The sequence below is a fragment of the Camelina sativa genome, chromosome 6 (genome assembly GCF_030686135.1).
Source record: "Camelina sativa cultivar CO46 ecotype springtype chromosome 6, ASM3068613v1".
NCBI classification, from domain to species: Eukaryota; Viridiplantae; Streptophyta; class Magnoliopsida; order Brassicales; family Brassicaceae; genus Camelina; species Camelina sativa.
Window position 1 is genome coordinate 22248486 of NC_141885.1, and position 24253 is coordinate 22272738.

The 24253-nt window shown below is 36.9% G+C and overlaps 8 protein-coding genes across 11 annotated transcripts; 3 read left to right on the top strand and 5 right to left on the bottom strand.

The window, feature by feature from the left end:
• Nucleotides 1-1053: 1053 nt before the first annotated feature.
• Nucleotides 1054-4029, bottom strand: LOC104699237 (uncharacterized). Its single transcript, XM_087453684.1, has 14 exons — nucleotides 3822-4029; nucleotides 3618-3735; nucleotides 3410-3531; nucleotides 3255-3338; nucleotides 3126-3176; nucleotides 2972-3034; nucleotides 2764-2880; nucleotides 2614-2676; nucleotides 2445-2534; nucleotides 2322-2360; nucleotides 1932-2244; nucleotides 1804-1852; nucleotides 1545-1719; nucleotides 1054-1449 (listed from the first exon to the last, which is right to left on the bottom strand). The coding sequence occupies exons 1-11, from the start codon at nucleotides 3864-3866 to the stop codon at nucleotides 1981-1983; spliced, it is 1056 nt and encodes a 351-aa protein (XP_087309810.1). The 5' UTR covers nucleotides 3867-4029; the 3' UTR covers nucleotides 1054-1449; nucleotides 1545-1719; nucleotides 1804-1852; nucleotides 1932-1980.
• LOC104792247 (uncharacterized) lies at nucleotides 3906-4720 on the top strand. Its single transcript, XM_019246917.2, is given in 4 exon segments — nucleotides 3906-4188; nucleotides 4267-4317; nucleotides 4404-4521; nucleotides 4610-4720. Coding segments are annotated over 4 exon segments (546 nt in total). The 5' UTR covers nucleotide 3906; the 3' UTR covers nucleotides 4705-4720.
• LOC104792246 (transcription factor GTE1) lies at nucleotides 4714-7194 on the bottom strand. Of its 4 annotated transcripts, none has more exons than XM_010518353.3 (9): nucleotides 7059-7194; nucleotides 6622-6750; nucleotides 6334-6546; nucleotides 6107-6184; nucleotides 5760-5975; nucleotides 5584-5682; nucleotides 5419-5477; nucleotides 5173-5323; nucleotides 4714-5081 (listed from the first exon to the last, which is right to left on the bottom strand). In XM_010518353.3, exons 1-9 carry the CDS (start codon nucleotides 7074-7076, stop codon nucleotides 4884-4886), a joined length of 1161 nt encoding a protein of 386 aa, XP_010516655.2. In that variant the 5' UTR covers nucleotides 7077-7194; the 3' UTR covers nucleotides 4714-4883. The 4 variants fall into 4 exon arrangements, with proteins under 4 accessions (XP_010516655.2, XP_087309808.1, XP_087309809.1 ...); XM_087453682.1 differs by having other exon boundaries at nucleotides 6107-6251; nucleotides 7059-7193; XM_087453683.1 differs by having other exon boundaries at nucleotides 6107-6251; nucleotides 7101-7191.
• Nucleotides 7195-8115: 921 nt separating this feature from the next.
• Nucleotides 8116-9373, top strand: LOC104792248 (uncharacterized). The gene has a single exon (XM_010518358.3). The coding sequence runs from the start codon at nucleotides 8226-8228 to the stop codon at nucleotides 9096-9098; it is 873 nt and encodes a 290-aa protein (XP_010516660.1). The 5' UTR covers nucleotides 8116-8225; the 3' UTR covers nucleotides 9099-9373.
• A 156-nt stretch (nucleotides 9374-9529) lies between these two features.
• On the bottom strand, nucleotides 9530-12648 carry LOC104792249 (uncharacterized). Its single transcript, XM_010518359.3, has 6 exons — nucleotides 11401-12648; nucleotides 11186-11301; nucleotides 10548-11090; nucleotides 10194-10476; nucleotides 9917-10107; nucleotides 9530-9836 (listed from the first exon to the last, which is right to left on the bottom strand). The coding sequence occupies exons 1-6, from the start codon at nucleotides 12136-12138 to the stop codon at nucleotides 9713-9715; spliced, it is 1995 nt and encodes a 664-aa protein (XP_010516661.1). The 5' UTR covers nucleotides 12139-12648; the 3' UTR covers nucleotides 9530-9712.
• Nucleotides 12649-14810: 2162 nt separating this feature from the next.
• On the top strand, nucleotides 14811-15560 carry LOC109133411 (CLAVATA3/ESR (CLE)-related protein 42-like). The gene has a single exon (XM_019246501.2). It carries the CDS (start codon nucleotides 15086-15088, stop codon nucleotides 15353-15355), a length of 270 nt encoding a protein of 89 aa, XP_019102046.1. The 5' UTR covers nucleotides 14811-15085; the 3' UTR covers nucleotides 15356-15560.
• Nucleotides 15561-17120: 1560 nt separating this feature from the next.
• On the bottom strand, nucleotides 17121-18473 carry LOC104699238 (glutathione S-transferase T3-like). The gene is made up of 3 exons (XM_010414571.2): nucleotides 17798-18473; nucleotides 17572-17700; nucleotides 17121-17347 (listed from the first exon to the last, which is right to left on the bottom strand). Exons 1-3 carry the CDS (start codon nucleotides 18471-18473, stop codon nucleotides 17121-17123), a joined length of 1032 nt encoding a protein of 343 aa, XP_010412873.2.
• Nucleotides 18474-21217: 2744 nt separating this feature from the next.
• Nucleotides 21218-24243, bottom strand: LOC104792250 (receptor-like protein EIX2). The gene has a single exon (XM_010518360.3). The coding sequence runs from the start codon at nucleotides 24018-24020 to the stop codon at nucleotides 21318-21320; it is 2703 nt and encodes a 900-aa protein (XP_010516662.1). The 5' UTR covers nucleotides 24021-24243; the 3' UTR covers nucleotides 21218-21317.
• Between the last annotated feature and the right edge of the window lie 10 nt (nucleotides 24244-24253).

Genomic DNA, 24253 nt, shown 5'->3' on the forward strand with positions numbered 1-24253 from the left:
TGATCTAAAAAAAAGATAATGTAAATGGCGCACTTTTTTTTTGGGACAACTATGAAAAAGAATTTTGAAATATAATCTATCTAAAAAAACAAAATTAATGTGAGAAAATATAGAAAAAATGATATGTAAGCCGTTACAAAAAGTGGCATGTGATTTGTGTAGCATATCTCATAAGCTATATTATCAACTTGAGCTACAGTTTTATAACATAATATAAAATATATATAACAAATATAACATAGATGTATATATATATATATATATATTATCAAATGTTTTTAACCCAAAACATTGGTAAAAACAACATATTTAAAGTACACTATGTTTCTTTTTTTGAGAAGACGAAGATAGGGTTGCATCACAAAATTAACATATGAGATTTTAGAAAAATATGTAATTTGGATTAGTGAATAGATATTTATTGTAGGGTTTAAATGTTTCATCATTTAAGCATTTTTGATTTAGTCGGAAATTATATTATGGAAGATGATGCATTTGGACAACCTTATTGTAGCGACATAACACTAAAACTGTTCAAAACTTTGTATATTTGCATTTAATCTAAAATATTGATATGTTTAAATGGTCTCTATAATAAGGTCAACGATCGACATTGACGTTAGAACTTTTAAAATTATGTTTTCATGAGATATGAGTATGGAAGAACTCTTTAAAGATAAAAGGTAAGATGATTGTCGACAAAATTATTGCGACAATAGACAATATATGATATATATAGATTAGTAAAATAAGTACGGCATTTATATAGATTTATCTTTTAATCTTCAAATTATATTTATGTTCAGTGGTTCTTATTGATAAAAATTTTAACTAAAATCCCACGTAAAATCGCAAATAGATATAACCATTATAACAAATAAATATTATCTTCAAAAATATATATGTTGTATATCACTGAGTAAAGTAAGTTTAATATTTATATAGATTTATAATTAAAAGTTAGAATGATTATATTTGAGCTCAACAATTTTTACTGATAAAAAATATTTAAAATTAAAATCTACAAATTCTAGTATATTATAATATTTATACTTTTCTGCAACATTGGAGTAAATTTATTAACTTATTTGACATCAAAAGCCAATGGCTTCATTTAAAGATGTTTCTCTATTCTTCCAGGAAAAAAATACATATATATAGGTCTCCGACAGTTGAGCTTTATTGCAGCTGGACAGATAAAATCCAAGATAAAGAGAAAATATAATAAATAACAAACCCATAAAGATGGAACAAATCAGTCACTGACGTCTATTATTATGTCTTACATTGGATAAGATGTTTCTGAGCTCTATTGTTGGTTTCATTACTAAAACCAGTTTTTTGGACCAAGCCTTGCTTCTTTTCCAAGTACCATAGTTTGGTTGTCTTGGTGAATAGAAACTGGATTCAGGACTGTTTCTAGCTCACCACAGGATGCTGCTATTAGTCCTGGATACAAAGAATTGTAATTTGATTCAAATTTTCTGAGCATATTGATATATAAAAAAAAGTTTTGGATTTGAAACAATGACAAGAACTCTGACCTAAGAACAGAGGAGATACTTTCCCGGGTCTCGATTTGTACTCAGGATGGAATTGAGCTCCTATGAAAAAAGGGTGGCTTGGAACTTCTACTATCTCCATGCGCTCCCCAGTTTCATCTTTTGCAGCGAAAGAGAGACCCGCTTTCTCGAGGCTTGCAACCATATCAGGATTCACCTGCAAGAAACCAGTTACTTGTATCAAGAAATGGCCAAGCTTTCAGAAACTAAAATGTGTATTCAGGCTTGCAAGAAACCATACCTCGTATCTATGGCGATGCCTCTCATCGATAAACTCTTTGTTCCCATATCTGTAAAAAGCAGTTTACATAAAGTAGTAAAATGTAGCATTGGGAGAATTGAATTGGATCAAGTTTGATGGTTTCTTACAGTCTTGCGGATTTACTGTCCTTGACATGAAAATAGGCTCTTCTCGAGCCTAACCGCATTGTGCCTCCCATATGAGTCGTGGAGCCCTCAGGCATGAATATGATGCATGGAGTTTGGTTTCAGGTTCAAACTCTGTGCTATTTGCATCAGGCAAGCAGAGAAGTGAGCGTGCAAACTCGATGACAGCGATCTGCATCCCAAGACAGATACCAAGGAAAGGGATATTGTTTTCTCGGGAGTATGTTGCTGCAAGAATCATCCCCTCCATTCCCCTATCACCAAACCCTCCAGGGAGAAGAACTCCATCTGCGTCCTGAAGAAGCAAATTATGCTATGTTTTGAATCATCAGGCTTCTCAAAGATTGCCAAAAAAAAAAACAAATAACAAACCTTCAGTAACTTCCAAGCAGCCTCATATGCGCGTGAATCCTGCCCAAAAGAGATACAAATTCTGTTTTAGAGTATTCATTAAGAGGCATATTAGCATGAACGTGATTAACCACACTTGTTTACCTCTTTCTTGGTGGTCTTTTCGAGATCACAAGATGGAACCAAATCAACTACAAGCTTTTTCTGGATAGCCACAGAAGCATGGAAGAGGGCCTAATTAACCAATGAGCAGGGTCATTAAACCAAACCTTAAGAGTGATGTGCCATGAGAGAAAGTGATGAATAAGTTTACCTTCAAGACAGAGAGATAGGCATCTGAGAGATCTGTATATTTCCCCACGATAGCGATTCTCACCTGTAAAACATTTACTTGGGTTTCAAGAAAGAGACATCGAGTTTTGAAATACAGAAACTATTCAAATCTTTGGCAGTTGAGACCCACCGGTACATTTAAATTGTCACTAATGTCTACCATTGAAGCCCATTTGCCTAAAGAAGGTTCTTTAGCAATACCAGAAAGGTTCAGGACTTTTGAGATTGCTTCATGAGCCTTCTGATCCTGTTTCATGGGGACAACGAGAAGTGTTGCATCTAATGAGTTTTGTGATAACTTTCGAATATCATGCATCACAGTAGTTGAAAAATCGTACATTCAGCATCGAAGGAATGTGCCAGATGTTGTGAACATCATAGAGTGAGAAGATATTCTGAATCTGAAAACAAGTTTTCAAGCTGATTAACCGAGAGTTTTGAGTAACCAGGAGTACAAGACAACAAGGAAAACTAAAACAAGATGCATCATACCGGAAGATAGCAAAACCGAGATAGCTTTGCTTTTACATTCTCTTCAAGTACCTAACAGTAAAACAATGTTGGAGTTTGTATAATAGAAACAAGAAGATAGACACCAAGATGAACAAGTTACGTTAAAACCTTTGTGCTCCGACAAGCTATGATATTAGGTGTCAGTCTCAAGCTTCGTATATCTCTAATGCTGTGCTGTGTTGGTTTTGTTTTCTGAAATAAAAGATTCAAAACAAATGAAGTTTTTCAAAGACATATTACTTCTGGAAAATGTATATACATACCTGTTCACCAACAACACTGAGCACAGGCACAAGAGTAACATGGATCAGGCAGAAGTTATCAGGCCCTACACTGTATGATAATTGGCTAAGTTCTTCAGTGAAAGGCCTGGACTCATTATCTCCTGCAAAAACACAAAAAAAATCTCTGTTTTTATATACAGAAGAAGCAAACAAAAAAAAATCCAAATTCCATGTGTTAAAATGTTACCTATAGTTCCACCTAATTCAATGATGCAAACATCAGGAGGACCTTCTTTTCCATCAACAGGAATCATTGCAACTCTCTCAACCCATTCTCGAATTGTATCAGTGATGTGAGGAACAATCTAAAAATCCATTACCAACCAAAAACATATAACTCAAAGTTTATGATGATGAGAGAGTAGAAATGTTGAAACTATCTTTCATTTACCTGAACAGTCTCTCCTAAATAATCTCCTTTCCTCTCTTTATCCATCACATCTTCGACGTTTTGTTCCAGGATATAAACGTCGAAGATGAAGTACGTGCTTGTAACTGGAGGTGTTGTGAGTGGATTAGGAAAAGGAATTACTGCAAGCAGTGTTGGTGTTCTTCTTCAGTCCTGTGGTCTTCGCGTTACTTTTATCAAAATTGGTATCTTTCTTTCATTGAGTTCAAAATGTATATGTAATGTTTGCTTACGGAACACTCAATCTAAAACCAGTTTTTATTATTTCTAGATCCTTACGGAACACTCAATCTAAAACCAGTTTTTATTATTTCAAGATAACAACATCACTTACGGGAAGATTCAGCAGGTAACTAATTACATTATGTTTATCTTTGGATTTATCTGCAACAAGTTCATAACTAAAGTACTTTTGTTGTTGTCACAGTATGTGATGGATAAAGAGAGGAAAGGAGATTATTTAGGAGAGACTGTTCAGGTAAATGAAAGATAGTTTCAACATTTCTACTCTCTCATCATCATAAACTTTGAGTTATAAGTTTTTGGTTGGTAATGGATTTTTAGATTGTTCCTCACATCACTGATACAATTCGAGAATGGGTTGAGAGAGTTGCAATGATTCCTGTTGATGGAAAAGAAGGTCCTCCTGATGTTTGCATCATTGAATTAGGTGGAACTATAGGTAACATTTTAACACATGGAATTTGGATTTTTTTTTTTGTTTGCTTCTTCTGTATATAAAATCAGAGATTTTTTTTGTGTTTTTGCAGGAGATAATGAGTCCAGGCCTTTCACTGAAGCACTTAGCCAATTATCATACAGTGTAGGGCCTGATAACTTCTGCCTGATCCATGTTACTCAATAGAATAAGGCATTTCGTCAGAATGTTTTTCCACACTCACATTTTTTTTTTTTAACATTCATTATATTTTACATTGAAATGAACGTTTGAACTCTGGAAAGTCCCTAATTTATATTTATATTGGTGTTACAACAAACTCATTCTGTTCCTTAGGGATGGATAAACACAGATATGATATTGATTTAAGCCTTCTTAGCTCTTTTAATTGAAGCTTTGTTGATTGCATCAGAGATCTCTCTCCGTCTTTTCGCATTGTTTTTGTTGATCTCTCCAGTATTGTTGTTATTGGTTTGAGCGTTTGTTCCTCCAGAGCTCTTGTTAGCTGCTGCTTTCAATGCTTCTTGCACAAACACCTTCAATCTCCACAAGGTAACATCCGTCTATTCGAAAAACAGAGAGAAAACCGTTAAAAAACCTGAAATTTCTAATGCCAAAACCACAAAGAAATAAGAACACGATTTTGGTGTTTACCTGAACATCAATGTCAAGCTCAACTTCTGGTGCTCCAGCCGGAAAACTCGGGTTGCTCTCTGAAACCATTTTCAACGCTTTCGACAGATCCTCGGGAGAGAGTCGACCTAGTGCTGCAGATAGTCCCTTCTTTTCTTGAGTGGACAGTTTCCTGTTCATTTCAAATCCAAACGAAAACTCTGTTAAGGACCCTTCAATAAGACCGTTCATTAAGGGTAAAATGATTTAACAGAGGAGGCTATTAACCTGCATCTCTGAACTACTGATTCCCGGAGTCTCTCCAGCTCAAGATCGATCTCATATAGCTAAAGATATGTACAAAGAAAACTCATCAAACCGGAGCTACTATATAATCAATGGCCTGAAACAGAGCAACAAGTAGAAAAAGGTTTTTCAAAGTATTTTGCTTACTTCATTGCTTAAATCCCTAGCCATTTCCGCTTGTGCAGCCTCCAGAGTAAGCTGTTTATTTGCATGCTCCTCAGCTTCTTCGTCTGCTTGTTTCTTTTCCTGTTCATACCAAAGCAATTCTTCTAACACACTATTATAAAAAGGGTGATTAATTGGAAACTGAACATTTGGTTTACCTCTTCTACAAGTTTAGGCATTATGTGAATCCATTTCTCCTCGAATTTTTGCAACAGAGATTGAGCCATCACATAGACATCTTCTTTTGCTTCGTTATACTTCATCGCATTCTTGAAAACTAGCCTAACATCAGCATATATCTCCCGCACATTGCTATACTCTGAACCCTCCATTTTCTTTTTGATCGTTCCCAAGTCCATTGGCTTCTCTATAACCTGATAAGTAAATGAACACAAGCTATCGACATATATCAAAAAAATCATTTCAACATTTATCGAAAACAGTTGATTTCACCATACATTTAATTTGGCCTACAGAGTAAAATAGCAAAGTTTGTAATCTTTACCTTGTAATAATCATGGAGTCCAAGTCCTTTAACATCAACAGGCTCCATGAACGGCCATGCCCATTTATTTTGAGTAATCTAAGGTATTAGAAGACGGAAACGTTCAAATGCAGCAAACACTGAGCAAAAATCTTTGCTTGGCAAACTAAGGAAGCATCAAACGAAGTAAATCAAAATCCTAAGCTTCGTATCATCAGAAGAAAAAGTGATAAGTTTTTCTTGCTTACCTGACGAAACATTGTAGCAAATTGACGCATAAGTTCAGGGCTGGAAACATGTTTTCCCTTTGTTTTATCTTTACCAGCCGAGTTACATTTCGAGATATTTGGTTGAGAAATCGCAATCTTTTTCCCTCCTGAGTTACTCTTAGAAGTATTAGTTTGAGCTGCTCCATCTTTGGTAGAGTAAAAGTGTTCAACTTCCACAACTTTTTGCTCAAGCTGCCATCACATATAGCAGTAAGAGACTCGACACTAAGAGAGTCATGGCGTCAAGTGAAAAGCAATTCATTTTACCTGATTCACTCTTTCAGTAATATCATCTATGCAAGTCCCAAAATCCTCAAGCTCACTAACTCCATTTCCATTGAAAACAACAAGCTCCGAATTCTCGACATCACAGTTTTGCACAAGCACAGGTTCCTCCTAAACAGTGACACAAACTAATCAAGAAAAAGCTTCAACACAGCTCCATGCCTTAAAACAAACTGCATCTTTCTACAATAAACTCAAACTGGTAATTGAGTCTGTATACCAGTTCTAACTACTTAAAAGTGTTCAAATTGAACAAAGTTGAAGACTTTATGATAACCCAAAACCTCAAAAGAAGGTGACTTCACAACAGAAGTGCTAGATTATGAGACGGAATAAGCCAAAATGTAATAAACAAAGTCTGGGATTGAATCCAAACAGAGGCTGCAACTTAACCGGGAAGTAAAAATAAACTTATGTACCTTGACATGTACAGACATTAGAGAAGAGTAGTAGTGACTCACGAGAGCTTTTTCGAAGGATTCAGAAAGACAGACGCAGGTCGGAGGAAGAAGAAGAAGACGGAAGAGAACGCGTTGCTCCGGTTTAGGGTTTACAACGAATAGGCTTTTTTCGAAAACTCTTTGTATCAATATGGGCTTCTCTGTTCGGCCCATTAATAAACTATTATTACAATCAACTAACATTACAGACAATTACGCGGTTTTATTACCAGCTAAAATATCGGGTTTGTTGCATCTTCCTCTTTTTAAAAAAAAATGTAAAATTGACTTTTTAGTATTTTCATTTTCCTCTATAGAAAGAAAGAAAAAAAAAATCATCTGAAACGTCATATAAAAATAATTATCTTACTTTTTTGCATTTTTAACTATAATACTTTCTTAAAACCCATAAAATATTTTCCAAAATCGTCAGTTAAATTGCCTATAAATTTTATATAAAAGAAAAAAAAAATTAACAAGGAAGTTGCAAATGCTACACCTCGCTACATTGGGTGTATAAAAAAATACTTTTATAATTTAATACCTAAAATACGTTTTCCTACAATTCTCATGCATTTTTTTTGGTCCTCTTGGCATTGGCCATGCCATTCATGTTACTACAATTAAAAACACTCGATTAAAATACTTTTAGCAATTTTTTATTGACCAACATAAAATTCTGAAGACACATTGTTCCAAATGCAGTATGGAGCCTAACCATCCAACAACAAAATAATCTTATCTTATTAACTCTCAAATCTTTTTACATTAAATCTTGTCAAGATTCTCAATTCATTTTGATTATCCACGCGTACCTAACACTGATTAAATAGCTTATTTTGGTCAAACATGTGGAGACACGGATTTAGTATATTCAAATATTATCCTGTTCCTTCTTCTTCAGACCGCCTCTGTATTAACATCGCAACATGTTCGTCACTACTTCTCCACGCCGCCATAGACGTGCTTTCCACTTATGTACTCCCCATTTTTACATCTATAAATATATTTTTTCGTAGAATTCTAACCCAACCTTAAAAAATATAACTCACATTTGTCTACCAAAAAAAATATATATATAACTCACATTTTACTTTCATCATCTTCATAGTATTATACTGTCTGGGATTTCTGAGTATAATTGTTATGTCTCCTCCAGCATTGATCGTGTTAGAAGATAGTTTAGCCCACAAATGGAGCAACGACGAGTGGCAGGGTTTCAACGTTTATTCAGGAGACCAAAACCCTAACCCTAACATTAACTTCTTGGTGAAGAAGGCGGCTCCGCAGAATCAGATGATGGTCTCCCGCCCATCGGTGAACGAAGAAAGCTTCAGAATGGTCTTGCCTCTGGCCATGTCTCCGCCAAGAGACAACGCGGTGCCGCTTCCTGTTCTTCCCCAACCGATGATGAAACAACGGAAGAAGTTTAGCCACCAAGAATCCATGCTTTCTCTAAGAAAAACTAGGTATCCCGAGAAAAACTTCTACCAAGAAGAAGAAGAATTCAAGTGCAATGCCTTCTGTTTATCCCTCCCTGGGTTTGGGAAAAAACCTGTGAGATCACCAAAAAGCGAGGATTCAATGAAGAAGAAAATGATCAAACCTTCATCATTCTCAGATTCAACTGCAGTCTCCCTAAGCGCTTCCCTCGAGAAATTCGAGTGTGGCTCATGGGCTTCAGCGACAGCTCTAGCCCGCGAAAGCGGTCGATTGTATTTTGATCTACCGGTGGAGATGATAAGATGTGGCGGTGGAGATGTGCAAGAACCTGTGAGTTCGGGTTTCTTCTTTGACAAGGAAACAGGAAGTCTTGCTTTGAGAAGTGTCCTAAAGAAGAGCAGTTCTCTGTCGGGAAGACAGCTAGGTGGTTCGGCAGAGACATCACCACAACGCCGTGTCAGATTCTCGACCATAAATTCGGATTCTTGCCCGGCTTCGCCACGATCTTGTATAACCCCAAGACTGTTGAAAGCTAGAGATGACTTCAATACGTTCTTAGCGGCACAGAACGCGTGAAAACACACCAAAAGAATATTTCTCAGCTCTCACTAATTAAGACATTACAATAATATACATTCGTATCTACGAATGCTCGGTCTGTATATATCAGTGGTGAGATCATGTATTCATGTTCATCTTCTTTTTAGATTCGAGTCTCCTCTACGTTACAAAATCGATGAAAGACATTGAGCATTTGAAAAATATGCTCTGCTTTGATTTCCTCTGTTTTTTTTCTTCATAATGCTCCTTTTTTTACGAATGTGAAAAGTACCAAATTTTTTCCTTCATTATTTTAAGATTGGTACATTACACAAAATATAAAATAAACGCCAAGTACTAAAACCTCGTACATTCTACAAATCCTGTTCCAACTTGATGCTAGGAAAGTGAAAGGAGGTATATGTAGATATTATCTTTACAAGATGAAAACTTCAACGCCAACAACAAAAAAAAAGAGTTTGGTTAGTAATTCACATATAAAAAAACATATATATATGAATCTCGGACGTAGATCCAAAACGCAAACGCGCTCCGGTCAAACGTGAAAGCAAACAGATGAGTTAGAAGAAGAAAAAACGTATCATAGGTATGTATCGTTATCGTGTTGCACCGTTTGGTTTTAGTAATTTTCAGGTTCTTGAATCAACGAAAACGCGAACGACGTCTAGAATCATGGCACAACAAATTGGACATTTCCCGCCATTGTATTTTAGTTCGTTTGCGCATCTCATGCATGTACACATGTGCCCGCATCTGCAGAAATCAAACGGAATAGATATATTTAATAACGTTTTTTGGAGTCACCACCAAAGCAAAGTAATATATAGGGTTACCTGTATAGAAGTGTTTCAATTTGGGTTTCGTTACAAACGCAGCATTTGCGTTTCAGGGGATTTTCAAGGTGAACTGACTTTTGAAGTCCGGCGTTTACGTCCAAACACGTTTTGACAGAGTCTCGTAACTCAGACATTTCTTGTTGGAGCTGTAAAATGCTTGATCTCAATTCGCTTATAATCTCCATCTCCTGAAACATTTTTTTAAATGAAATGTAAATGCCAGCCTCATCAAAACAGCTGATAGCGACATTTCAACAAGAAAAGAGAGGCTCACATTGGAATGAAGATTGTGCATAGGTGTTGAAGGCGCTGAAGATTGTGCATAGGTGTGAATAGGTGTTGGAGTAACTCCTATGTCCTGAGAACTCCATGATCCTGCCGGAGACGGTGCAAATATCTGCGACGACGATTGGCTTAAGTCATCTCTGTCTTCATCTTTCTCTTCTTCTTTATCAGCTTCTTCAATCCGCTGAGCTGGATGTGTCTGAACACGGGACATTATAAGCTTATCGATCTTCTCTTGTAATCCGCTCTGGAGGAAACCCGAAACAGTTCCTCTGTTTGAACCATAACCAATATTAAGATCTTTCTAGAAAGTAATAAAGAAGGGTTTTTGACTTTGGTTTACCTCTCGAGAAGTCTACATATATCGTCTTTGTCAGATCTAGTGTTCATCACTTCCAGATACCGAGATTTCCTCAGATCTTCCCAATAAGTCCGAGGCCGAGATATTTCTGTAAACCAGTCATTGCTCATGTCTCCGTAATAAGACTGCTCATCCTCATACTCTTCTTGCTCTTCCCATCTGTTTTGGAACGAGGTTTCTTGTCTCTCAAGGAACGGTGTCTCTTCTTGAGTTCCATGCTTACCGCTTTCAACCTTGTCTGTTACCTCGTTGCCTAGTATCTGCGGTTCTTGATAATCAGTTACGCTTGTGATCATAGGGCTAGTGCTATTAGAATTTCTTTTCAAAACTTCAGTTTCGTTCTTGCGTAAGATTGCTTCCTCTGTGTTGCGGTTTTGAGGGCTTGAACGCTCTGTGGAAGGAGTATCTGGGATAACACTGATTTCTCTTGATCGCAATCTCTCTGTTTCTACGATGGATTGTTGTTGACACTTCATTCGTTCGGCTTCAGAGGAGGCGTTTGCTGCATTTTCCCGGAATTTTTCTCTGTTGCAATTTTAAGACTGAGGAGATGAGAAAATCAAGTTCATGAACTAGTGGCGTAGCCAAGCTCGAAGTCAACGCTAATGCATACGGCATACCTTAGATGAAGAATTTTAGAACAAGGTTGGACTCGATACAAATCACCTTTCGTGCTACCGCGATGACGATCTTGAATCGCTAGACCGCGTTTGAGACTCCTTAGCCGCAACATTGACTGTCCAAAACAAAAACAAAAAACAAGACTTCACCTTTTTTACAGTGAAACCTTAAAAAGGTTGTGAGCTGTTTTGTATAAGTGATGCAAAGTACGTACCTGGAGGCGACCGCGCTGAGAAAACCTAGAAACCGCGTTGCGTCCAAGAAGCGATTCCAATTCGCGGTGGCGTTCTCGTACCATATGCACAAGCAAGTCTGACAACGCTTGCCGTCCTCGGATTCGTGGCGAACAAGTAACCACCGGAAAACTTCTTTGCTCCGTCGTCTTCGGCGTTTCGACGGCACCGACATTATCTCGGGGAGTTCGCTTCTGTTCGTTACTCAATCTCCGTACCATTTCACCGACACGGCCCCATTTGCTCTCACCGGAATCAGAAACCGTACTATTCGGAGTCCCAGATTCAATCTCCAACGTCTGACCAGGACTCTTCGACTCGTTCTCCGACTCAGAGTCGCCGTCGATGGGTGGATCCGGAATGTGGATTTCTTGAACGCTCGCTTCTGAGCTGGTGCTCTCTGTTGATCGACCATTAGATCGGTTCAGCCTTGCCTCCCATATCTGCACAAGAGAAGAAGCACCTCCAGGACTGTCTGTAAAGTTATTCCCTTTCCTCGAACGTGGTTTCTCCGGCGATCCAAGACGACAGTTGTTGTTCTTTTTCCGCTTGTTCCCGATCAAAGAATTGACTCTGTTCTGGGAACCCTCGTCGGAGATCTCCGGAGGAGCAGTTTTCACTAGAGCTTTCAGATTCTTCTTGAAAACGAAATCGTCTTCGCTGTGCCGTTGGTTGCGATCTCTAAGGACACATCCGAAGCTAGGTCGTAACGAGGCCATTAAAGCCAATTGACTTATCTGTCAACGATTGCAAACACAAAGACCCATCTCTGATTTGGATCTTAGAGAAAAAGATCGATCCAAGGTAATGAAATAGAAATCAAAACCTTTCTCTTTTGAAAGGGAAAAGAACAACAAAGTTGGTTTTGTTTTAGCTAAAAACAGAGCAACCAAAGTGGTGTGTTAGAATCGTAACGATGAAGAAACAGTTAATTCAAGTGAAACAGTATGTTTTGTTATATCTATATTTAGACATAGCACTTAACATTGATACCAAAATAAAATATTTAGACATAGCGACGAAAAGTAAAAGAAAAAAATGTGAGTCATAGAATTGTTCTGAGTCTATCCTCTAAACTTGGAAACGTGTCGGAGAGAGAGAATAAAAAAAAAACAGAGTGTAAAAAACAGGGGAAGACAGATTCGGACGAAGACAAAGTATATGTTGAGGTCTCGAGGAAGCTTCTACAAGTTGTTTTGTGAAGTTCTTTAGCGATGGAATGCAGTATTAAAGATCATTTAACTTTATTGGTTAGTAGTTATTTCTCCTAATTAGATGATTAATTAATGAAAATGAAAGCGTGGAGGGTCCAAAAGCGGAGACTCCAAAGGAGCCGTTGGGTTGAATTAGCCGTTGGCAAGTAGGGACTTTTAATTCACACTTATTAGTTTTCTAATTATCTTTAAAAGTTTTTTTTTTTTTTGGTGTGTCTACCATTAAACTTGTGGTTAGTCTGTTTTTTTTTTTTCATGTATTGGTTTGATAATTGAAGGGGAAAAAGATATTGGTTTCAACTGTTTTTGGTTTTGAAAAGAAAATAAAAATCATTACAATTTTGTGTTTGGTTTATTTTTACTTAAAGTGGGTTAATTTTAGATTTTAAATGTTTTTTATTTTAAATTTGAAATATATTTAATAACTAGAGAAGTTATTTATAGAGCATGAGAAGTCATTTAGATTTCTATATGTACAACAAAATATCAGTTGAACTGGAATTACATTTGGATCAACTACTCTCTTATTTAGGTGGAATTAGTTAGTTTGATTTATCTTCAAGATTTTTGTTCCTAACTTAAAAATTACATACTGAAGTTGTGTACTATATAAAGTGTAGACGACGATGTCTAGTGTTTTAAATGTAGGAATATTATATAAGAAAATTAATAAGTAATTGTACATATGTTTTAAATAACTAAAAAAGAGTTTATAAGTACCAAAGTGGTATAGATAAAAATTCATATATATTCTAAAGATATAAGATTCGTTTCCTATGAGTTATGATCTACTTCATAAATCATAACTCTCTAGCACTTCTTTTTGATTCTACTGCCTTTCTTTAATATTCTTATATCAAAACCAAAAAAAAATCAGTTGAGTTCGTTTGAATGAAACATTGAAGTGCCGTAAAACATGGTTGCGACTTGCGATCAACAATCTTCTTGGTTTTCTTAATAATGAGTGACATGAGTGAGGTGAGTCAAACCAAACCAATTAATTAAACGAACAATTAGTATATATAGGGATATTGTATATAACTATATATGTAGAGTTTTAAATGATTGGCTGGAAATCGTTTTCCCAAACTATTGATGGTGAATGCAAAATGGGTGACGTTCTTATATTGTTTGCTGGTTATAATAGACCTTTCCCGAAAGTGGATTTGTCGCTGGAGGCAGATTACTAAATACATGTTCTAGAGAGCCAGAAGATATCCATGAATATGAATATTAGGGATGTTTTCAACTTATTCATTAGCAGAAACCTCATCCACAATATTTTATATGTGGACATCTATTACAACTACTAACTATAGATGAAACTACTTGTTGCGTAAAAAAATTGTATGTTGTAGTCCTATATCATACCATTTGCAAATGCTTGTTTGACTGGATATAAAAAAAAAAGTCTTTACCAAAACTCTTGATAATGTTAGTAGAAGTTATTGTGTTAATAGTAAGATTGATGAGATCGGCATGAGAGAACTGAGAAGGCATTACTCTATCACCGTTGAATTTTGTGGTAATACATTCTGAACCAATATTAGTAAGATTCAAAACTTTTTATTAGTCTAGTTTATATTCCAATCTCTCCTCTCCTTCTATCTTTTTGTAATTGATTGGTACCTAATTTAGGAGCAACCGGGAAGACCAAAAAAACAAAAAAAAATCTTCTGACCAGTGTTATGAAAAATGTTTAAAATAGGAACATGACATCGTTAAATCTTGTCATGGAAGAGACTCTTTGTCTTTTGTGTGGCTAATTTTCCGTAATTTAGTATTTCTCTTTCTCCTTTTCTTCACGCTTTTCCTTTTCTTTTGGGTAACTAGAATTTTGGTATAAGATGAAGAAAAAATAGTGTTCGTCGGCTTGTGTTTGTCTCCGACACCTCCAACCAAATCAATTGATGAGATTTGTCGTCGGCAGCTTTAAGTTAAGCTAAAAATCCATCACAGATTTACAACAATTTTTTTTTTTTAATTGTAGTAGTGTAATTATATATATTTTCAATAAGTGTAATATTGAGTGTTTATATAATAAACTTTGGAGTCATATATTAACCCCTTTGATTTGACAGTCTCCATCAATCCTCAAAGTTCACACCACAGACAAAGTTAAAAAAAAAAAAATCGTACCATCTTCGCTTTTTCTTTTATTTTCTTTCTTTACATAGCTTATAAACACTTTCCACGCATTAATACACAAAAACAAAAAGAAACACTGCCTCCACAATCTCTTTCTCTCTATAACTCTATTAGCTAAAGTTTACAGAAAAATCAAAACTCTTCTCTTGATCTTTCACGAGCTCCCCAGTTCTAGTATAACCCTCAAGTGACATCAACCTTTTTTGTTGTACCGCTTTAAGTTGTATTATAATATTTATAAGCTTCTTATCTTTTTTTTTTTTTTGACATCAAAGCTTCTTATCTTATATTGGTATAACATGTGATGAGATCTCCTCACATCATCATTTTACTTGCTCTCTTCTTCTTCCTTTCTCTAATCCTCCAGACCCATCAAAGAACCATTGATGATCAAACTCACCGGATTGGCTCCAACGTTGGAGACGTCAGTTATGTGGCAGTGACTTCGCCGGAAGGAAGAAAAAGGGAGAGGTTTAGAGTTCGGCGACCGATGAAGACATGGCGGAAGGGGAAGATGTTCGATGCCCGTGAACATGGAGTCCCAAGTGGTCCAAATCCCATCTCCAATAGGTAGAATATATATTTTAATACATAGAGCTTGTTGTATGAATGTTTTGCCTAGTATTATAGTATATCTCTTTGCTTCTGAGGCTGCACGTTCAAAAAAATAAACGACTAATTATGTTGTTTGTTGATTCAAAGTTTGAAATTGGCAGAATATATTTTATTTATTTGGAGTTAAATGGAAAAAATAATTAGACATATTTATTTCTTACAAAGGTTTTCGATTTATTTGGAGTTGATGACACGCTACTTTGTATTGTATAAAACACGGTACCGCTAAATCAGATACTAATGTTTGACTGACAATTAAAGATTTACGTGAATCTAGCAATTACGTTACTTTCTCTTATATATATATATTTTTAATATGTATATTATGTATAATTTAGCGAAGAACCATAAATATATATATATATATATATATATATAGTGCAAAAAATAGCAATGAGAAACAATTTTAGACGAAAATACGTCGAAGGGCCAAGGCCATGGGGGTCCCCGGGTTATTAGATAAACAAAAAAAACAAATACACATCTAAAAACGCACGCATATGTTAATAAATACGTAGTCAAGGGTTTGATGATGAATCATTTCCATTTTTAGCATGTTTTCTTTGAACATATCCACTATGTTCTATATTCCTGAAGCAATTCTAATCTCCCATGCAAAGATGGCAACCTGAAAACACATAACTTCAATATAGACTTGTTCAGTCGTTACTGTTCTTATATTGGTATTCTAGCCATTCGACACTTGTTACACGAAAAAAGTATATAGGGCATATAAATGACAGTAAATAAATATTAAGCTATAGATCACCTTCCAAGAGCCATATAATCAGGTGGCTAATTAGTCGCACCCGTAAACCAAGGCATTAAGAGTTCGACTCCTCTTCCAGCGTGGGAATCAACCAAGCTACATAATGTTTTCATTTTTCCAAACTACAGCAAAATGAAAGAAAAGACGTGAATTTTACATCATCGTTTACAAAGAACATACACTTCCAAATTCGAAACTAGGTAAGAATACAACGATATAATCGAGCTAGTTTAAAGATAAAAGAAGAGCAGAAACTCGCAAGAATACACGTACATAATTCCCAGCCGCCGGTTCGTTCGATTATGTGATGGTAAAAAAAAAGAACAGATATAGCTAGACAACGTGTCAACGTACGTACTTATTGTAAATTCTTCTAGTATAGTATAGTTGTGTCACATTAAATAGCGCCACGAACCATGCAGTAGGGATCCATACAAATTAAACTGTTCGGGTATTAATTATAGCTAGTACTTGCATGGTGACTTCAATTCAAGAGGTCCCCCAACATATACTGGCACATGCATAGCGACCTGCATTGATGTTGTGTCAAAGAATAGGTAGTGATGACTGATGATGATGATGACTAGAGTACTCCACAAGAGTATTATACTTTTTCTTATTAATGAGGACCTTAGACCATAATCATGGGCTGTCTCTTATAAGGGGTTGTTAAATTTTTTATGAATTAATTGTGTATTGATTCGAATATAAAAACCCATGATCTCTTAGATAAAATTTGTTTTTCCATTGGTAGGTTCTAATTTTGGATATCTTATTTTTGAAAATATTGTTTTTTAAAATTTAAAATTTTAAATAGAATAGAAGTGGTATAAATGTGTAAACATTAAAGATTTTTTAAAATTAGAAAATATAGCATTTTAATTAATTTTCAAACATACAAAACATAATAAAAACATTAATACATATTACATAATAAAAACATTAATACATAATTTTAATAATGATTTCCTCCAAATTTTGTCCAAATATTCTCAACCAAATCATCTTGCAAGCGTTGTTGTTTTTCTCGATCACGAACATCCTTTCGATTCTTGAGCATAGTAGCGACACATGAAGGTCTAGGTGTTGGAAGCGTGTAGTCAACTTCTGAAGCTCTACTTGACTCTATTTGTGCGAATTCAGTTTCATCAAACAGATTGTACCCATCTCGTTCGTCCTCTACTATCATATTGTGCAGTATGATACACGCTCTCATTATTTTCCCAAATTTTACCTTATCCCAAATAAGAGCCGGGTTTTTGACTATGGCAAATCGAGCCGCAAAACTCCAAAAGCACGCTCCACATCTTTACGTACCGCTTCTTGTTGTCTCGCAAATAAAGAGGCTTTTGGAGTTTGTGGCAGTGGAATAGATTGGATAAAAGTAGACCATTTTGGATAAATACCATCCGTCAGATAGTAAGCCAATTTATACTCATGTCCGTTGACACTGTATTTAACTTTAGGAGCTCGACCATGCAAAATATCATCAAAGACTGGAGATCGGTCAAGAATATTGATATTGTTTAATGTACCTGGTAGTCCAAAGAAAGCATGCCAGATCCTGAGGTCATACGAAGCCACCGCCTCTAAAACGATTGTGGGCTTTCCAGATCCGCGGGTGATCCATACGAAGCCCCTTTGCAGCCTTTACACCTTGAGGACGGGGATGTGATCCATCAATATCATTAACCGGATGTGCATCCTGTTCAGACCCATCAACACACACCCTTCCCCTCTTCACTCCATTGCCTTTAGTAGATGTGGATGCACACCACTTTTGATCGTACCTTAAGTCTCTCCAAGCATGCTCCAAGGTAAACCGATATCCTTGATCATCAAAGTATATTTGGTGTGCCAACTTCATCACATCATCTTCATTCTGTCCACTACTCTTCTCTCTTGTCGCAGTCTCATAACAACCAACGAACTTGCACACCAAGTCATTTATCCTCCCCCACCTCTGCTTACAATGACTTGCCTCCCTCTTTGGCCGACCTGCAACATTTGGACACTTTGCAAGGTAATCCGCAATCCTTCCCCAAAAGGCATCAAGTCTTTGTTGATTCGAAGTCACCGGATCCTTGCTCGTGTTGAGCCAAGCAGAGACAAGCATGATATCATCAATTGGTATCCATGCATGCCTTGTTTTGCGGTTTTCTTGCGGTGATGCAGGTTCAAATGGAGTTTCATCACATGGACTTAGAGAAGGATTGCCTTGGAGGTTTTGTGTTTCAAGTTGGCTTTGTAACAGATTCAAATAGCTAGAGGTGGGATGATATGGATTCATGTAGTCGTCGGAATCCATATCGTATTGTGTTTGTTGGTTGAAAGAGTTTTGGTGAAAGAGTTATGATGTTTTGGTGTTTTGGTTAAAGAGTTTATAAGGTTTACAAGGGTGTAATTGTTTTGGTGTTTTTTTTACTATGAAGAGGAAGACTATGAATTTATAAGGTTTATGTTTTTTTACTTTACAACTAATTAAGTCTTTACCTAAACTACAACAACCACACATTAAAAATCTCCACAACCAACTAACACAATACTTCAAACAATAACATCAATGACTGACTAGACTAATACCTACACTAACAAGTAGTAAACACATTTATCACAACCAACAAACAAAAGCTTTAACATAAATGACTCACTCTCATACTTTAACTAACATCAAATAAATGAAGAACGAAGAGGATGATAATTACCTTCCTTCATGGCCGACGACACACACTCTATACTCATCAATCCATCGACATCCTTTTTGCCCATTTAACCTCAAAACAAAAGAGAGACATACCACAAAACCGCAAATTACAATGAATATCAAACAAGGACAATATACTAAAGGAACAACACTAACTTATCATGCAAACAGAAGGAATGAAGCATACTACAACCAAAATCGAACAAGAACAATATACTTTGTTTTATGACAATAATGTCTAAACAAAACAAAAGATCACTTATCAATCGGTAAACAAACACAAACACACCAAAAACTATACACAAACAGACCAAACACATGGTTCTCAAGAACCCTAATCCTTTTAAAGCCACCCTTATCAATCGGTAAACAAACGGACCAAATCGGAACACATACACAAACGGACCAACTCATAACACAAACACAAACAGACCAAATCGGAACACAAACACATGCACACCAAGAACCCTAATCCGTTTAAAGCATCAATTATCAATCAGAACACAAACACACCAAAATCAAATCAACCTAACAGTTTACCTAATTATATTATTGTAGTCAAAAACTTACCCTCTCAATCGAATTGATCCAATCTCTTCCGATTGAATCGCCTTCTCCTTCAAATCCCCTCCGACACAATCTCAACGACGATTGAAATCTCCACCGCTACAGTCGCCTCCGATAAGATCACCGCCGATAATAATCGCCTACGACCCAACACTCCATCGATTTTATTACCTCCGATTAAAGCATCTCTTTCTGACATCAAATCGAGTCTTTGATCGCGAGAAAAAGAGAGAAAGAGAGAAAGATGCGTAAAAAATAAATAATTAACCTTTTGTTTTCTTCTCTCAGCCAACAAGAAATAGACATGTAGCGTCTCGTAAAATCGATTTGAGGCTGTTATATTAGAGAGTCTCTTCTATTTTTCTTTTTCTTTTCATTTATTTTTAACCCAAAAAAACCTTAAAACCCCTTAACATCCCCCATAATCTTGCTCTTAATGGCTTAATCTGCTATTATTATAGTATCTAAATTTTTTTGGATCTCCACGGAAAAAGAAAATTTTTGGATCTTTCGATTTACATCATGTTATTGCGTATACATTATCAATAAATAATAACGTAAAAAACGCGTTTTTGAAAAAGGAATTCAAATAAATATACGTATATATATCTAGTTTGGGTCCTAAAAAGGCAAAAAACGGGAAAAGAGAAAGGAATAAAAAGGAAACCAGAAACGGCATAGTTTAGCGTGTAAAGGAGAGACAGATCTGGCATCCAAAGTTGCTTGCATTGCATTGGACCATCATTTTCTTTACATTCCTCAAATCCTCCTCTTTATCCAAACTAAATTATAGTATAAATGTATAATCCTAAAAAACATCGATTTATACACTCCATAGTCCATACCATACATTTAGTAGCCAAGTTTCAGCATTTTTTAGCTTTAAGAAAACTAACATGCATTTACCTTTTTTCTTTTTAGTTCAATTTGGTTAAAACAAAAAGGAAAAAGAGATGGTACCAAAACTTTTATTTTTCTTCAAATACAATATGATATGAGAAGAGAGGTAAACGTTATAAAATACTCGAAAGATATAATGGCTTAGTAAGCCATCGAAGCCCAGTTTGCTTACTCTATTGGGCCAAACCGAGAAGATGCAAATCCATTAAATATGCACTTAATTTCATAAACCGGAAACCAAACCGAGAAGATGCAAATCGAATTGTTTGAAAACCAAAATCATCGACTCAACCGTTCCAAAATGTGGAAACCAGAACAAAAACACCGGTTCGCGTCTGACTCGTCGTTGTTCTCTCTCTCTCTCTCTCTCTCTCTCTCTCTCTCTCCCCAAGGTTTAACTTCGCTTTGCATCGTTGTTGAATCTAGAAAAAGCTCTCTAATTTTCCGATGTCTTTCAAATTAATCTAGCTCTCACTCAGGTTGATTTTCTGAATTTGAAACCTTCTTCTACTCTCTCCAGTTGATTGTGTAGAACAGTCGATGCTAGTTGTGGAATTGCATAGAGATTTTTAATTTGTCATGATGATGATGGTTTATATGATTAGGCTTTTGTGTTGTTCACAAAGTGTGCAATGTTCTTGTTTCACCTAAATCATTTGTTTAGGGTTTACTTCAGAGGATTTGTATTAGTTGGTTGCTTTTTGCAAGTGATGATGCTTAAATTTAAGTTACCTACTCAGTTAGTTGTAATTGTGCAGGACCAATTTCATAACTTTCCAAGTTTTATTCAGAAAATGTCACATGTAATTGTTCGTTGCATCGATCTTTCTTAAGAGGCTAAAGTTCCTGTAACTGATTACAACATGGTCATGGTCACTATAGAGCCTGATAATATTATTGTTATTGGTATATGAGAAGGTACATTTATCTTGCAAGGTGGTACTTCTTAGCACCGTATGCTCAATTCACTACAACATTTTGCTATTTAATGTCTTTTGGACATTTTTTAGGAAGTGGTTTCCCACAGAGTAACTCATTTCCAATGTAAATGGACGGATCTTGAAACTTGACAAGCTTAGGTATGCTCCCCTCTAGTTTGTTGAACGAAAGATTCAGGCTTTGCAGAGAAGATATTGCTGCCAAGCTCTGAGGAATGGCTCCAGAAAGCTTGTTTCTTGATAGATCAAGCGTCTCCAAGCGACTCAGTTCTGAAATTTTCTCTGGAATGTTTCCTGCCATGGAGTTATTTGATAAATTCAGGATTCGGAGATACGAGAGTCCCAAGATTTCTCTTGGGATCTCTCCGCTTATGTTGTTTCCTGAAAGGTTTATGCTATTGACTATGTCTTGGTATTCACGAGCTCTCGTCACAATGAAGACTAGATTCTGGAACACCTCATTGTTTGTGCCTCGAGCAATGGCTGTGAGATTGCTGATGCATTTTGGAATTGGTCCCGAGATTTTGTTTCCGGAGAGATCCAGAATGCGTAGATTTGGAGCGCTGCAGAGATCATCTGGAATTTGGCCAGTGAAGGAGTTACTTTGCAGACGAAGCATGAACAGAGAAGACAACTTTCCTAGCCATGAGGGAAGCTTCCCAGTCAGTTTGTTTCCTCCAAGATCGATGTTCGTAAGTCCAGAGCAGTTCTGAAGACTCTCTGGGATTTTACCTTCCAACGCATTTTGGTTCAGAAGCAAGACGCTGAGAGAAGGCAACAGATCTAAAGACTCTGGTATTTGGCCTGATAAGTTATTCTCTGACGCATCAATTCCATAAAGCATGAACTGCCGGTGCCAACAGTTTGGCAAACTACCAGAGAAATGGTTCTTCCTTAGAGATAGAATTTGCAGCCCGGAGATATCACATAGAGATGATGGGATGTTGCCAGTGAAGCTGTTATGAAAGAGGTAGATATTTTGAATCCTTGGCATCAAGACGTCAATGTTCTGAGGAATATAACCCGAGAAGTTGTTCTCGTAAAGACGCAGCTCCGTTGCGTTTGTTGACCAGAGAGGAAAAGGGCCTTCAAAGCTGTTGGAGCTCAAGTCAATGTTGTTTAACTTTGGGAACGCAAGCTTTTGAGGTAATCTACCTTTGATTCTGTTGTTTGCTAGAATCAGGTAAGTTACTTCAGAAGAGATTCCTGAAAACCAGCTATCCGGTATTGTATCTTCAATTCCAGTGTTTCTGAGTACGACATAGTTGAGCTTGGTCTGTACTTGAAGCCACATTGGAAACGAAGGACCGATCTGGCAGTTCTCGATTTGAATTAACTCTAGTCTGAAAGGAGGAATCCAAGTAGATGGTACCTTGAAGATAAGAGATCTGTATGGTTCAGTTGTGAGACGAATGGTTTTCAAGCTTCTGAGATTCACGAAATGAGACTTTTGCAGAACGCCTTCCCATGTATTCGCCATCAAGTTCAGATCCACGAGCTCCGCAAGCTTCCCGAAGCTTTCTGCTATCGACCCGTTCATGGTATTGTAAGAGAGATCAAGTTTCTTCAGTGACGCCATGTTTCCTATAGAGGAAGGGACCGAACCCGTGAAGGTATTCGATGAAAGATCCAGAGTCTGCAGATTCCTCAACGCTCCAAGCGACTCAGGCAATGCCCCAGCTAACTTGTTGGAACTGAGATCGAGAAAGACCAAGCTGTTGCCTTTGTTTCTAGACAAGGCGTCTAAGAAACCATTGAGTTGACCATTGAGTTCGTTTGCAGAAAGGTCAAGAAATTTCAGTCGAGGAAGGTCTCCGAGAACAGATGGAATCTCGCCCTGGAGTGCCAGATTATTCGACAGATCAAGTGTCTCTAGAAGCTTCAAGTTCTTGAACTCGGTAGGAATGGAACCTTCCAGAAAACACCATCTAAGGGATAGCTCTCTGAGGTTGGTGAGACTAAATAGCCAGTTGGGTATTGGCGTATTGAGAGAGTTTCCAGACAAATCAAGAACTTCAAGGTGCTTCAGATTGGCAGAGGAAGACAAAGAGAGAGGCAAGTTCTTGATCTCACTATCGGACAAACGCAACTCCTTAAGCGTCGTGACTTTGCTGAAATCCTCTAACCAGGTTTCACCGGCACCGCTCAGATTCACATTTGCCATGTTGAGGTACTTCAGAGAAGTAGACAGACCAGAAAGCCACCGGAGGTTGCTTACACGCAAAGAACTAGCGTAGAGATCAAGAGACTCCAGCTTCGACAAGTTCCCAAGATTGGCAGGAATTTCCCCGGAAAACGAGGAGGAAGAAAGATTCAGGTACCTTAGGCTAACGATTTGGCCGAGAAATTCTGGAATTTCCAGTCCACCGAAATCGTTTGAACTCAAGTCCAGGTAGCTCAAGAACTTGAGAATGGTCAAAGACTGATGTAACTTCCCTCGCAAGGAACTTCTTTCATACTCATCGGAGCGAACGTCTTGAACCGGGTTTCTGAGATCAATCTTGACGACGTGGCTGGTCCGTACGTCGCAGAGAACACCGGACCAGTTGCAACAATCAGGTCCGGACCAAGATTTGAGTCGACCCGAAGTATCATTGAGTGATGCTCTGAAGGTGAGAAGAGCTTGTCGCTCGGTGGATATGCATTTAGGCTTAGCTGCAGATACGAAATCAGGGACTTTTAGAAGTAAAATGAGAACCAGAGAGAAGAGAAAGAAGCTAGGCCTGAGCTTAAGTTTGAGATCCATACTTTTGAAAGCTGAGTATGTTTAGTTTCTTTTGTCGAATGTTTCAATATATACATGTTCGAACGCAGACATATTGGACCAGCATTGTATGGTATATGCATATACAAACAGAATAGATGTATAGAAATATACGCCTGTATCTTAAACAAATACGAACACGGTTTTATATCAAAGTAATGTATATAAAATATGAATATAGAAACGTGTTATTTTGCTGGTGCGCATTGAAGTAA